At 43.8% G+C, this 15,409-nt stretch overlaps 1 protein-coding gene and 1 long non-coding RNA gene across 2 annotated transcripts; both read left to right on the forward strand.

The window, feature by feature from the left end:
- Nucleotides 1-516: 516 nt before the first annotated feature.
- On the forward strand, nt 517-1,331 carry LOC146736597 (uncharacterized). The gene is made up of 2 exons (XR_014930961.1): nt 517-853; nt 1,270-1,331. It is a non-coding gene; the product is annotated as an uncharacterized LOC146736597 (long non-coding RNA).
- A 762-nt stretch (nt 1,332-2,093) lies between these two features.
- On the forward strand, nt 2,094-8,129 carry LOC102805875 (uncharacterized). Its single transcript, XM_006812801.2, has one exon. It carries the CDS (start codon nt 2,094-2,096, stop codon nt 8,127-8,129), a length of 6,036 nt encoding a protein of 2,011 aa, XP_006812864.2.
- Nucleotides 8,130-15,409: the final 7,280 nt, after the last annotated feature.

Consider the following 15,409-nt stretch of genomic DNA (forward strand, 5'->3'; position numbering starts at 1 on the left):
GATCGCTATCTCCTTACTTATTAGTAGGCGGCAATCCCGTATCCCCCACTTATTAGTAGGCGGCGACCCCTATCCCCCTACTTATTAGTAGGCGTCGATCCATATCCCCTTACTTATTAGTTGCGTCGATCCCTATCCCCTTACTTATTAGTAGATGGCGATCCCTATCCCCTTACTTATTAGAGGGTGGCGATCCCTATCCCCTTACTTATTAGTAGGCGGCGATCCCTATCCCCTTATTTATTAGAGGGTGGCGATCCCTATCCCCTTACTTATTAGTAAGCGGAGATCCCTATCCCTTTACTTATTAGTAGGTGGCGATCCCTATCCCCTTACTTATTAGTAGGCGGCGACCCCTATCCCCTTACTTATTAGTAGGCGGCGATCCCTATCTCTTTACTTATTAGTAGATGGCGATCCCTATCCCCTTACTTATTAGTAGGTGGCGATCCCTATCCCCTAACTTAATAGTAGGTGGCGATCCCTATCCCCTAACTTAATAGTAGGTGTGGCTGCCGTTGCCCGAGCAACCGAAACTTTGCTGCGTTCCCGCGCTTTGTTTAGCCTCGTTCACTTGTTGGCGTGCTATGTACACGTGAAAGACGTCTTCTTCCGAATTTTACTACAGGTTATACTAATAGGTACTGTAGTTTTGTTGTTTAGACTTGTTCCTGATTCTTTTAGTGCTCCCACTCGTTTATTTATCTCACTGCAGTTTTTGGTGTTGTGCGTGCTCTGTACGAGGATTGGGGCAGACGCCATTTTTCGCTTTCACTGGAAGTGAAACGCTCGTTTCACTGCATCTAGTTTTCGTCTTTTTCGCTGCCCAAGTATCGTTTATGCTGCCAACGAGGTAGGTAACGTTTGAGGAGTTACTAGAGAATTACTTAAGAAGACTTTTGTTATGTTTAGGCTTAATTTGGTAGCCTTATCGATTTAGTTGATTTACGTTGGCGTAGTTTACGAGTCGCCGTCAGTTGTGTAGTTGAGTTGACACTCATCTAAGATTCTCAGTCGTTTTCTATACGATTATGCAAGTCACATTCCATGTACAGTTTGTAATCTATTCGTATGAGCTCAGATTCATGTATAACTTTACCATATTCTGTGTGTACATGTACGATAGATTCGTCTAGTCTCACCACTAGGTGGCGCACTATGCTGTATATCATTGCCTATCTATTTGCATAGTAGCACTGGTACTTATTACAATACGAATACGCAAGTTCATGTTATTATTTTCTGAACGTATACTCTTGTATTTCACAGTTTTGACGGTGTTACAATCTTCTCAATATTGTTCGTCATAAATAAAGTGAAGGTTACATCAGTATTTTGCGTTGGTTACTGGGGCAGCTACAGTCAAAACTCGACAGTCAACAATTTCTGGTCGAAACTATAGTCATTGCTGTGAGGTCAAAGAAAGGAATTGCCTGCACTATCCACTGCATCGTATCGTATACTAAGCTGAACGTCCAGATGTCACTCGGATAGGTTTCGCTACTATCAAGACAATCAGTGGACACTCGAAAGCACTGTATACAGCAGATGGAGGATACAGCTATTCTTCAGAATACCGTTGACAACAGAAGACTGTTACATATAGACACAAGATTGCAAGATCCAGTACATTTGAACATTGTATGAAACATGCATGTTGTATATAACATTTGACATTTGTGTACACAAGCAGACAGTGAATGTCATTGATTTAATTATCAAACTTGAACTGTGTTGGACATTGAGTTACTTGCTTGAATTCAGTATAGCTCTCAGGTGTCGCGGCCAATGAGAATTGTGATATAGAATAAGACTCAATCTGCATACTGAGGATACTCTGCATTTATAATTCAAATATTTGTTGAACTTGGTGTAATTTAGTGTCATATTTAGGATCTGTGCTATTAGCAAGCTCGACATCTGTACTTGGCTTACTCTTGCGCTCTGTGCTTTTCCATTGTAGTCGCGATTGTTTGTTTACCACACTCCCAGCCAAATAGTGAGCGTATCTGCCTTTTGAAATAGTTTGTGAATTAGTGTTTAGTCAATTTTGATTCAATTTAACCATACAGTTTAATAGTCTCTTTTCAGATATGGCTGATGAGGCCATCACACCAACAGACATTAGTCCACATGACAATGAAGTGCCACCAGAGGCACAGATGGGATTGAGTGGAATTCCCGTTGAAAGTCAAACTGAGGAAGAGACAAGTCAACTGCGGAGGTCAGAAAGAACACGGAAACTTACAGAAAAAGCAATACAGTATAGAAGTGAAGTACTAACAGGTAAATTCTGGGAAAATCATTTTGATCTAATAACCATTATAGATAATGCACAGAAACTTGTAACTGAGCCAACCATAGACGAAGAGAAATTGACAGCAGTCAAATTGGATATTGAAAACTGCTTAAAAGTATTGCAAGATGTGGTTGAAGAGCATCTTTGTGTCCTGCCCGGCGAAGAGAGTACAGTGTTAGGAAAGGCTCTCGACAAGATTTCTGAAAGCTCCAGACAAGCCATCAATCAACTTGATAAAGCTCAAATAGTATTTAACAACAACAAAGACCTCATGTCAAGGTTGCATATCAAGCATGAGGGATCAAAAGCATCTTCAGTCTCCAGATATTCCAAAGCTTCAAGCAGTTCATACCGACGTCGAGAAGCCGCAGCAGAGGCAGCTGCCTTGAAAACTAAGTTGGAAGCCCAAGTACTCCTTAACAAGAAACAAGAAATGATAGAACAAATTGAGTTTGAAGAAAACCAAAGAAGTTTGGAAGAAAAACGAAGGAGTTTACAAACTGAAAGGAAAATGTCTAATTTGAGACGGGAATTAGAAGAACAGAAACTAGCTGCCGAGTTGAAGGCAGAAGAAGCAAGACTGAAAGTGTATAGCGATGAAGATGACTCTGATTCAATTCGCAGCACATCTCAACTGTCAAAGAAAGTGCCTGATCTTAAGCACTTGTTCACAAGTCCAACTGTAAATAAGGAAATGGTACCTCCTGAGAAATGTGCTCCTCCAACGCCATACACCAAGAACATGAACACAGACACTCAAGCTCACCTACCATCTTCAGAGTTGACAGCAGAAATATTTGCCCGGACAATTGCTATGAGCCGTCTACCTACTCCTGAACCACAAGTCTTTACTGGAGACCCACTTCAATACCCAGATTGGATATCGTCATTCACCACCTTGATCGGAAGTAGAGGCATTCCACAGGGTGAGAAAATTCATTATCTGAAACGTTATTTAGGAGGCCAGGCAAGGGAGGCAGTGAGTGGATTCTTTCTTCTACGGAGCCAAAATGCCTTTGAGGAAGCAAAATGTGTTCTTGAAAAGAGATTTGGCAATCCCTTCGTCATTGCGGAAGCCTTCAGATCAAAGCTTGATTTGTGGCAAAAGATTCAAACCAGGGACAAAACAGGTTTACGAAGATATGCAGACTTTCTACAACAGTGTGTTGTGGCTGCTACTGAAATCCGAGAACTCCATATACTTGATGACATGAGAGAGAACAGGAGATTAGTATCTAAACTACCAGAATGGTTAGGTCATAGGTGGAATCGTCTTATTGCTAGAAACAAAAGAGAGCGTGGATGTTACCCGTTGTTTCGAGACTTCGCTACCTTTGTTATGGAGGAGTCAGAAATATTAAATGATCCTGTTGTAGTTTTTGAACCAAAGCAATTTAATGCAATGGAACCAGATGGTAATCATACTTACAGGAAGTCGAATAATTACTCTCGTTCGCAACCTTCGAAAAGGTCATTAGCAACTACGGTTCAAACAGTTGATAAATCAAATGAATGCATATTCTGTGATAAGGGAAATCACACTGTTCAAGATTGTCGAAACTTTTCCCGAAGAACCATGGACGAAAGAAGAGACTTTATAATGAAGAAAGGCCTCTGTTTTGGTTGTTTTGGAGAAGGCCACATGTCAAGACAGTGCACCAACAGGTGTGAGTGCAAGGTTTGCCATAAGAAACACCCTACTAGTTTACATGACAGAGATAAATACTCTAAATCAGGTAACAAGACATCTGAAACCCATGAGATTGAACAAAAAGAAGCTACCTGCCACAAAGTGTTAAGCGGTAACAAAGAATCAGTTTCCTCCATGGTAGTGCCAGTATGGGTATCGTGCAAGGAAAACCCAGGCAGTGAGATGCTGGTCTATGCTCTGCTCGACACTATGTCAGATGTCACATTTATATTGGACCAGATCGGGGAGGACCTACAAGCACACTCTAGCCCAGCAAAGCTACGTTTGTCAACGATGACTTCAAAGGGAGACCTTGTAGAAAGTCATAAATATGAAAATCTTGTGGTGAGAGGATTTAACTCTACTTCAGGGATTCCTCTTCCAACAACATATTCCAGAGATCATATCCCACTGGACAGGTCCCACATCCCAACACCTGAAACTGCTCGTGAATGGTCTCACCTTTGTAGGATTGCAGATCTGCTGACTCCTAAGCAGGACTGCCCAGTTGGTTTGTTAATTGGATACAACTGCCCAAGTGCTTTAGCACCCCAGAATTGCGTCTTAGGTAGTGGCAACCAACCATATGGTGTAGAAACTAAACTCGGTTGGAGCATTGTTGGTGGATCTCAGACTCAACTTTCAGAGGAATTTGATGCATTTGGTCACACCCACACGGTTGTTAGCAGAACCATACATGCCCCCATCAAGCCTGACGAGCAATCAAACATGATGTATGTATATAAGACTCCAATCAAAGAAGTCACCATTGCTGATTTGCTGAGTATCGTAGAAAGAGACTTCAGAGATGAAGATTATAAGACTATGTCTCAAGAAGACATGAAGTTTATAGAAATCGTATCAAATGGTATTCGGCAGAGAGAAGATGGGTATTATGAGATGCCGCTACCATTTAGGAATGGAAAACCTCCACAGTTACCAAATAATCGTCAAGCAGCCATGCATCGTGCCATAGGCTTGTTGAAACAATTCCAGAGAAAACCAGAATATCAAAATCATTACACCACTTTCATGAGAGAGATACTAAAGAGAGGTGATGCAGTAATGGTCCCACATGATGAGCCACTGACATCAACACCATGGTATATACCTCATCATGGAGTATACCATCCCAGAAAACCAAATAAAGTAAGAGTTGTCTTTGATTGCAGCGCTCGTTACCAGGGTTCAAGCTTGAATGACCACCTTTTGTCAGGTCCAGACTTGATCAACCCCTTAATTGGAGTACTCTGCAGGTTTCGTGAACACCCAATTGCCTTGACATGTGATGTGGAGAAAATGTTCCATCAGTTTCGTGTGAAGCCCGAACACCAAGACTTTCTCAGGTTTTTGTGGTGGGAAGACGAAGACTTCACACAACCCCCAGTTGACTTTAGGATGAAAGTCCATTTGTTTGGAGCTGTTTCATCGCCAGCATGTGCGAACTTCGGCTTAAAACAACTTGCCAAGGACTACAAGCACCTTGGAGAGAACGCTTCAGAATTCTTGAAAAACAACTTCTATGTTGATGATGGGTTGAAGTCGGAACAAAGTGTAGAAGCTATGAAGGATCTCATTCACAATGCTGTTGAGATCTGTGAAAAAGGTAACTTGCGGCTACACAAAATTAGTTGTAATAATTCTGAGGTAATGTTAAGTCTTCCAGAGTCCGAAAGAGCGACTATAACACAGACTGACCTTGAACCCAGTCAGAAGAGTTTTTCGCCAGAGAAGGTTTTAGGTATACAGTGGTGCATCGAATCAGATACCTTTTGTTTTAAGTTGACATTAAAGGATCACCCCTTGACTCGTCGTGGGATTCTAGCAACAGTTGCCTCAATTTACGACCCCTTAGGTCTTATTTCGCCTTTAGTCTTAGTTGGGAAGATGATACTTCAAAGAATGTGCCAGGACAGATCAGATTGGGATGACCCATTGCCAGATGATCTTCGTCCAGATTGGGAACGCTGGAAAGCCGAGCTGTTGAAACTGAGTGAGATCAAAATTCCGCGATGCTTCATTCCAGATGGTTTGGGTCAAGCAGTCTCAGTACAACTTCACCACTTTTCTGATGCATCGTTTTCTGGTTATGGACAATGTTCATATGTGCGTCTGAAGACCACAGATGAAAAGGTACACTGTGCCTTAGTCATGGCGAAGGCCAGAGTTGCCCCATTGAAGCCTGTAACTATACCTAGACTGGAACTACAAGCTGCAACAATTTCAGCAAAGGTTTCTAAGGTTCTTGAGACAGAAATGGGCTATAAAGACATGTCACATCATTTTTGGACGGATTCCAAGGTAGTCTTGGGATATATAAAGAATGATACAAAGAGACTCAAGATGTTTGTCGCGAACAGGGTTCAACGAATTAGAGAAGTTTCCCAGCCAGCACAGTGGAAATATGTTCCAACCACTGATAACCCTGCAGATCATGCCACACGTGGTCTAACAGCTGATGAAATCGCCAAATCCAACTGGCTTACAGGCCCTAAGTTTTTGTGGGAAACAGAGGCTTCACCTCAGACTGCAGACATTGACTTGGAAATCCCACCAGATGATGTAGAGGTCAAACCAACAGTTGTACATATTGTACAGAGAATGAAGTTCACTAGCTTCACAGAGAGGATGAGCAGATTTTCTAGCTATTCAAAGACAGTGACAGCAGTGGCAGTCATTGTTGAATGTTCACTTAAGAAACGGGGAAAGCTATTCTCCAAAATACAGGTTAGAAACTTAGCAGAGACAAACCTTATCAGAGTTATACAGCAAGAAGCATTCAAAGACAGTATACAGAATCTCCAGAAGAGATACACTTCTAGTCATAGAGTAGATCCTCTAAAGAACCTGGACCCCTTTCTCGATGAGAATGGTTTGCTACGGGTGGGAGGCAGATTGAAAAGGTCAGCCTTCTTATATGGAGTGAAGCATCCAATTTTGTTGCCAAAGAGAAACCATTTCTCAACATTGGTTGCAAGTCATTATCATGACTGCATAGGTCATCAAGGTCGAGGCATGACTATCAACGAGATTCGGAATCATGGATACTGGATTGTTGGGTGTCGTTCAACAGTGTCGTCCCTGATCCAAAACTGTGTTACGTGCAAAAAACTGAGAGGAAGAAGAGTGACACAAAAAATGGCAAACCTCCCAGAAGACAGAACAGAACCCTCTCCACCATTTACCCACTGTGGACTGGACTGTTTTGGACCGTTTATGATCAAAGAAGGACGAAAGGAGCTGAAGAGGTATGGGTTAATCTTCACGTGTCTCGCATCAAGAGCTGTTCATATTGAGGTCTTAGATGATATGTCTACGGATTCGTTCATCAATGCATTGAGATGCCTTATTGCCATTCGAGGAAAGGTCCTCATGATTCGCTGTGACCAAGGAACCAACTTTGTTGGTGCGAGTCATGAATTGAAGGAGAATCTTAACAAGTTAAACATTGATAGTATCGCAAGAAAACTTCTCCCCCAAAATTGTGAGTTCTTATTTAACACTCCTTCATCAAGCCACATGGGCGGAGTATGGGAGAGGCAGATCCGGACTATCAGAAGTGTCTTAGATGGAATCCTGATCCAGAATGGAACCCAGCTGAACACATCAGCTTTGCGTACATTCCTGTATGAGACAATGGCCATAATCAACAGCAGACCACTGACGGTGGATGATTTGGAAGACCCTAATGGACTCCTTCCTCTATCGCCAAACAATATTCTCACAATGAAGTCTGGAATTGTCACCCCTCCACCTCCTGGAGATTTTGTGAGGGAAGATATATATGCGAGAAAGAGGTGGCGCAGAGTCCAATATCTTGCTAATCTGTTCTGGACAAGGTGGGAAAAAGAATATTTGTACAATCTTCAGTCAAGGAAAACCTGGCAAGGTACCAAAGAAAATACCAGAGTTGGTGATATAGTTATGCTAAAGGATGAGAACATCTTTCGCTCTGATTGGAGATTAGCTAAAGTGGTAGAGACCTATCCCTCTAGTGATGGTCTTGTGAGAAAGGTAAAGCTACTAATGGCCACTCCGAACTTAGATAAAACAGGTAAGCCAGTTTACAATAGAACATTTTTAGACCGTCCAATTCATAAGCTGATTCTTCTCATTTCCTGTCATGAAGGATTGAAATGATGTTACTTCTTCTACTGAGTAGACACAGTAGTTGACCATGATCGTTTACATGTTTTACATTGATAAGGCGATATTTGTTTATTCCGAATACCTCCTCTTTTTAGAAATCATCTTGGATGATTTGGGTGGGAGTGTGGCTGCCGTTGCCCGAGCAACCGAAACTTTGCTGCGTTCCCGCGCTTTGTTTAGCCTCGTTCACTTGTTGGCGTGCTATGTACACGTGAAAGACGTCTTCTTCCGAATTTTACTACAGGTTATACTAATAGGTACTGTAGTTTTGTTGTTTAGACTTGTTCCTGATTCTTTTAGTGCTCCCACTCGTTTATTTATCTCACTGCAGTTTTTGGTGTTGTGCGTGCTCTGTACGAGGATTGGGGCCATTTTTCGCTTTCACTGGAAGTGAAACGCTCGTTTCACTGCATCTAGTTTTCGTCTTTTTCGCTGCCCAAGTATCGTTTATGCTGCCAACGAGGTAGGTAACGTTTGAGGAGTTACTAGAGAATTACTTAAGAAGACTTTTGTTATGTTTAGGCTTAATTTGGTAGCCTTATCGATTTAGTTGATTTACGTTGGCGTAGTTTACATGCCGAGTCGCCGTCAGTTGTGTAGTTGAGTTGACACTCATCTAAGATTCTCAGTCGTTTTCTATACGATTATGCAAGTCACATTCCATGTACAGTTTGTAATCTATTCGTATGAGCTCAGATTCATGTATAACTTTACCATATTCTGTGTGTACATGTACGATAGATTCGTCTAGTCTCACCACTAGGTGGCGCACTATGCTGTATATCATTGCCTATCTATTTGCATAGTAGCACTGGTACTTATTACAATACGAATACGCAAGTTCATGTTATTATTTTCTGAACGTATACTCTTGTATTTCACAGTTTTGACGGTGTTACAATCTTCTCAATATTGTTCGTCATAAATAAAGTGAAGGTTACATCAGTATTTTGGGTTGGTTACTGGGGCAGCTACAGTAGGTGGCGATCCCTATCCCCTAACTTAATAGTAGGTGGCGATCCCTATCCCCTTACTTATTAGTAGGCGGCGACCCCTTATCCACTTACTTATTAGTAGGCGGCGATCCCTATCCACTTACTTATTAGTCGGTGGCGATCCCTATCCCCTTACTTATTAGTCGATGGCGATCACTATCCCCTTACTTATTAGTAGGCGGCGATCCCTATTGCCTTACTTATTAGTAGGTGGCGATCCCTATCCCCTTACCTATTAGGAGGCGGCGATCCATATCCCCTTACTTATTAGTAGGCGGAGATCCCTATCCCCTTACTTATTAGTAGGCGGAGATCCCTATCCCCTTACTTATTAGTAGGAGGCGATCCCTATCCCCTTTCTTATTAGTAGGTGGCGATCCCTATCCCCTTACTCATTAGTAGGTGGCGATTCCTATCCACTTACTTATTAGTAGGCAGAGATTCCTATCCCCTTACTTATTAGTAGGTGGCGATCCCTATCCACTTACTTATTAGTAGGTGGCGATCACTATCCCCTTTCTTATTAGTAGGCGACGATCCCTATGCCCTTATTTATTAGAGGGTGGCGATCCCTATCCCCTTATTTATTAGTAGGCGGAGATCCCTATCCCCTTACTTATTAGTAGGTGGCGATCCCTATCCCCTTACTTATTAGTTGGCGGCGATCCCTATCCCCTTACTTATTAATAGGTGGCGATCCCTATTCCCTTACTTATTAGTAGGTGGTGATCCCTATCCCCTAACTTAATAGTAGGTGGCGATCCCTATCCCCTTACTTATTAGTAGGCGGCGACCCCTTTTCCACTTACTTATTAGTAGGCGGCAATCCCATATCCCCCCACTTATTGGTAGGCGGCAATCCCTATCTCCTTAATTATTAGTAGGCGGCGATCCCTATCCCCTTAGTTATTAGTAGGCGGCGATCGCTATCTCCTTACTTATTAGTAGGCGGCAATCCCGTATCCCCCACTTATTAGTAGGCGGCGACCCCTATCCCCCTACTTATTAGTAGGCGTCGATCCATATCCCCTTACTTATTAGTTGCGTCGATCCCTATCCCCTTACTTATTAGTAGATGGCGATCCCTATCCCCTTACTTATTAGAGGGTGGCGATCCCTATCCCCTTACTTATTAGTAGGCGGCGATCCCTATCCCCTTATTTATTGGAGGGTGGCGATCCCTATCCCCTTACTTATTAGTAAGCGGAGATCCCTATCCCTTTACTTATTAGTAGGTGGCGATCCCTATCCCCTTACTTATTAGTAGGCGGCGACCCCTATCCCCTTACTTATTAGTAGGCGGCGATCCCTATCTCTTTACTTATTAGTAGATGGCGATCCCTATCCCCTTACTTATTAGTAGGTGGCGATCCCTATCCCCTAACTTAATAGTAGGTGGCGATCCCTATCCCCTAACTTAATAGTAGGTGGCGATCCCTATCCCCTAACTTAATAGTAGGTGGCGATCCCTATCCCCTTACTTATTAGTAGGCGGCGACCCCTTATCCACTTACTTATTAGTAGGCGGCGATCCCTATCCACTTACTTATTAGTCGGTGGCGATCCCTATCCCCTTACTTTTAGTCGATGGCGATCACTATCCCCTTACTTATTAGTAGGCGGCGATCCCTATTGCGTTACTTATTAGTAGGTGGCGATCCCTATCCCCTTACCTATTAGGAGGCGGCGATCCATATCCCCTTACTTATTAGTAGGCGGAGATCCCTATCCCCTTACTTATTAGTAGGCGGAGATCCCTATCCCCTTACTTATTAGTAGGAGGCGATCCCTATCCCCTTACTTATTAGAAGGTGTCGATCCCTATTCCCTTACTTATTAGTAGGTGGCGATCCCTATCCCCTTACTTATTAGTAGGTGGCGATTCCTATCCCCTAACTTAATAGTAGATGGCGATCCCTATCTCCTTACTTATTAGTAGGCGGCGACCCCTTATCCACTTACTTATTAGTAGGCGGCGATCCCTATCCCCTTACTTATTAGTAGGCGGAGATCCCTATCCCCTTACTTATTAGTCGGTGGCGATCCCTATTCCCTTAATTGTTAGTAGATGGCGATCCCTATCCCCTTACTTATTAGTAGGCGGAGATCCCCATCCCCTTACTTATTAGTCGGTGGCGATCCCTATCCCCTTACTTATTAGTAGGCGGTGACCCCTTATCCACTTACTTATTAGTAGGCGGCGATCCCTATCCACTTACTTATTAGTCGGTGGCGATCCCTATCCCCTTACTTATTAGTCGATGGTGATCCCTATCCCCTTACTTATTAGTAAGAGGCGATCCCTATTCCCTTACTTATTAGTAGGTGGCGATCCCTATCCCCTTACCTATTAGTAGGCGGCGATCCATATCCCCTTACTTATTAGTAGGTGGAGATCCCTATCCCCTTACTTATTAGTAGGTGGAGATCCCTATCCCCTTACTTATTAGTAGGCGGAAATCCATATCCCCTTAATTATTAGTAGGTGGCGATCCCTATCCCCTAACTTAATAGTAGATGGCGATCCCTATCCCCTTACTTATTAGAAGGCGGCGACCCCCTATCCACTTACTTATTAGTAGGGGGCGATCCCTATCCCCTTACTTATTAGTAGGCGGAGATCCCTATCCCCTTACTTATTAGTCAGTGGCGATCCCTATTCCCTTACTTGTTAGTAGATGGCGATCCCTATCCCCTTACTTATTAGTAGGCGGAGATCCCCCTCCCCTTACTTATTAGTCGGTGGCGATCCCTATCCCCTTACTTATTAGTAGATGGCGATCCCTATCCCCTTACTTATTAGTAGGCGGCGATCCCTATTCCCTTACTTATTAGTAGGTGGCGATACCTATCCCCTTACTTATTAGCGTGCGGCGATCCCTATCCCCTTACTTATTAGTAGACGGCGATCCCTATCCCCTTACTTATTAGTAGGTGGAGATCCCTATCCCCTTACTTATTAGTAGGTGGCGATCCCAATCTCCATACTTATTAATAGGCGGCGATCCCTATGCCCTTACTTATTAGTAGGCGGTGATCCCTATCCCCTTATTTATTAGTAGGCGGAGATCCCTATCCCCTTACTTATTAGTAGGCGGCGATCCCTATCCCCTTTCTTATTAGTAGGTGGCGATCCCTATCCCCTTACTTATTAGTAGGTGGCGATCCCTATCCCTTTACTTATTAGTAGGTGGCGATCCCTATCCCCTTACTTATTAGTAGGCGGCGACCCCTATCCCCTTACTTATTAGTAGGCGGCGATCCCTATCTCTTTACTTATTAGTAGATGGCGATCCCTATCCCCTTACTTATTAGTAGGTGGCGATCCCTATCCCCTAACTTAATAGTAGGTGGCGATCCCTATCCCCTAACTTAATAGTAGGTGGCGATCCCTATCCCCTAACTTAATAGTAGGTGGCGATCCCTATCCCCTTACTTATTAGTAGGCGGCGACCCCTTATCCACTTACTTATTAGTAGGCGGCGATCCCTATCCACTTACTTATTAGTCGGTGGCGATCCCTATCCCCTTACTTATTAGTCGATGGCGATCACTATCCCCTTACTTATTAGTAGGCGGCGATCCCTATTGCCTTACTTATTAGTAGGTGGCGATCCCTATCCCCTTACCTATTAGGAGGCGGCGATCCATATCCCCTTACTTATTAGTAGGCGGAGATCCCTATCCCCTTACTTATTAGTAGGCGGAGATCCCTATCCCCTTACTTATTAGTAGGAGGCGATCCCTATCCCCTTACTTATTAGAAGGTGTCGATCCCTATTCCCTTACTTATTAGTAGGTGGCGATCCCTATCCCCTTACTTATTAGTAGGTGGCGATTCCTATCCCCTAACTTAATAGTAGATGGCGATCCCTATCTCCTTACTTATTAGTAGGCGGCGACCCCTTATCCACTTACTTATTAGTAGGCGGCGATCCCTATCCCCTTACTTATTAGTAGGCGGAGATCCCTATCCCCTTACTTATTAGTCGGTGGCGATCCCTATTCCCTTAATTGTTAGTAGATGGCGATCCCTATCCCCTTACTTATTAGTAGGCGGAGATCCCCATCCCCTTACTTATTAGTCGGTGGCGATCCCTATCCCCTTACTTATTAGTAGGCGGTGACCCCTTATCCACTTACTTATTAGTAGGCGGCGATCCCTATCCACTTACTTATTAGTCGGTGGCGATCCCTATCCCCTTACTTATTAGTCGATGGTGATCCCTATCCCCTTACTTATTAGTAAGAGGCGATCCCTATTCCCTTACTTATTAGTAGGTGGCGATCCCTATCCCCTTACCTATTAGTAGGCGGCGATCCATATCCCCTTACTTATTAGTAGGTGGAGATCCCTATCCCCTTACTTATTAGTAGGTGGAGATCCCTATCCCCTTACTTATTAGTAGGCGGAAATCCATATCCCCTTAATTATTAGTAGGTGGCGATCCCTATCCCCTAACTTAATAGTAGATGGCGATCCCTATCCCCTTACTTATTAGAAGGCGGCGACCCCCTATCCACTTACTTATTAGTAGGGGGCGATCCCTATCCCCTTACTTATTAGTAGGCGGAGATCCCTATCCCCTTACTTATTAGTCAGTGGCGATCCCTATTCCCTTACTTGTTAGTAGATGGCGATCCCTATCCCCTTACTTATTAGTAGGCGGAGATCCCCCTCCCCTTACTTATTAGTCGGTGGCGATCCCTATCCCCTTACTTATTAGTAGATGGCGATCCCTATCCCCTTACTTATTAGTAGGCGGCGATCCCTATTCCCTTACTTATTAGTAGGTGGCGATACCTATCCCCTTACTTATTAGTGTGCGGCGATCCCTATCCCCTTACTTATTAGTAGACGGCGATCCCTATCCCCTTACTTATTAGTAGGTGGAGATCCCTATCCCCTTACTTATTAGTAGGTGGCGATCCCAATCTCCATACTTATTAATAGGCGGCGATCCCTATGCCCTTACTTATTAGTAGGCGGTGATCCCTATCCCCTTATTTATTAGTAGGCGGAGATCCCTATCCCCTTACTTATTAGTAGGCGGCGATCCCTATCCCCTTTCTTATTAGTAGGTGGCGATCCCTATCCCCTTACTTATTAGTAGGTGGCGATCCCTATCCCCTTACTTATTAGTAGGCGGCGATCTCTATCCCCTTACTTATTAGTAGGCGGAGATCCCATATCCCCTTACTTATTAGTAGATGGCGATCCCTATCCCCTTACTTATTAGTAGGTGGCGATGCCTATCCCCTTACTTATTAGTAGGTGGCGATCCCTATCCCCTTACTTATTAGTAGGCGGGGATCCCTATCCCCTTATTTATTAGAGGGTGGCGATCCCTATCCCCTTACTTATTAGTAGGTGGCGATCCCTATCCCCTTACTTATTAGTAGGTGGCGATCCCTATCCCCTTACTTATTACTTGGCGGAGATCCCTATCCCCTTACTTATTAGTAGGCGGAGATCCCTATCCCCTTACTTATTAGTTGGCGGAGATCCCTATCCCCTTACTTATTAGTAGGTGGCGATCCCTATCCCCTTACTTATTAGTAGGCGGCGAGCCCTATCCACTAACTTATTAGTCGGTGGCGATCCCTATCCACTAACTTATTAGTCGGTGGTGATCCCTATCCCCTTACTTATTAGTCCATGGCGATCCCTAACCCCTTACTTATTAGTAGGCGGCGAAGCCTATCCCCTTATTTATTAGAGGGTGGCGATCCCTATCCTCTTACTTATTAGTAGGCGGCGATCCCTATCCCCTTATTTATTAGAGGGTGGCGATCCCTATCCCCTTACTTATTTTAGGCGGAGATCCCTATCCCCTTACTTATTAGCAGGTGGCGATCCCTACCCCCTTACTTATTAGTTGGCGGCGATCCCTATCCTCTTACTTATTAGTAGGTGACGATCCCTATTCCCTTACTTATTAGTAGGTGGTGATCCCTATCCCCTAAATTAATAGTAGGTGGCGATCACTATCCCCTTACTTATTAGTAGGCGGAAATCCATATCCCCTTACTTATTAGTAGGTGGCGATCCCTATCCCCTAACTTAATAGTAGATGGCGATCCCTATCCCCTTACTTATTAGAAGGCGGCGACCCCTTATCCACTTACTTATTAGTAGGGGGCGATCCCTATCCCCTTACTTATTAGTAGGCGGAGATCCCTATCCCCTTACTTATTAGTCAGTGGCGATCCCTATTCCCTTACTTGTTAGTAGATGGCGATCCCTATCCCCTTACTTATTAGTAGGCGGAGATC

This window comes from Saccoglossus kowalevskii, chromosome 11 (assembly GCF_978046115.1).
Source record: "Saccoglossus kowalevskii chromosome 11, keSacKowa6.1, whole genome shotgun sequence".
NCBI classification, from domain to species: domain Eukaryota; kingdom Metazoa; phylum Hemichordata; class Enteropneusta; family Harrimaniidae; genus Saccoglossus; species Saccoglossus kowalevskii.

What these genes read in the sequence shown, in the direction of transcription:
- LOC102805875 (XM_006812801.2), top strand. Translation starts at nt 2,094, where the DNA reads ATGGCTGATGAGGCCATCACACCAACAGACATTAGTCCACATGACAAT.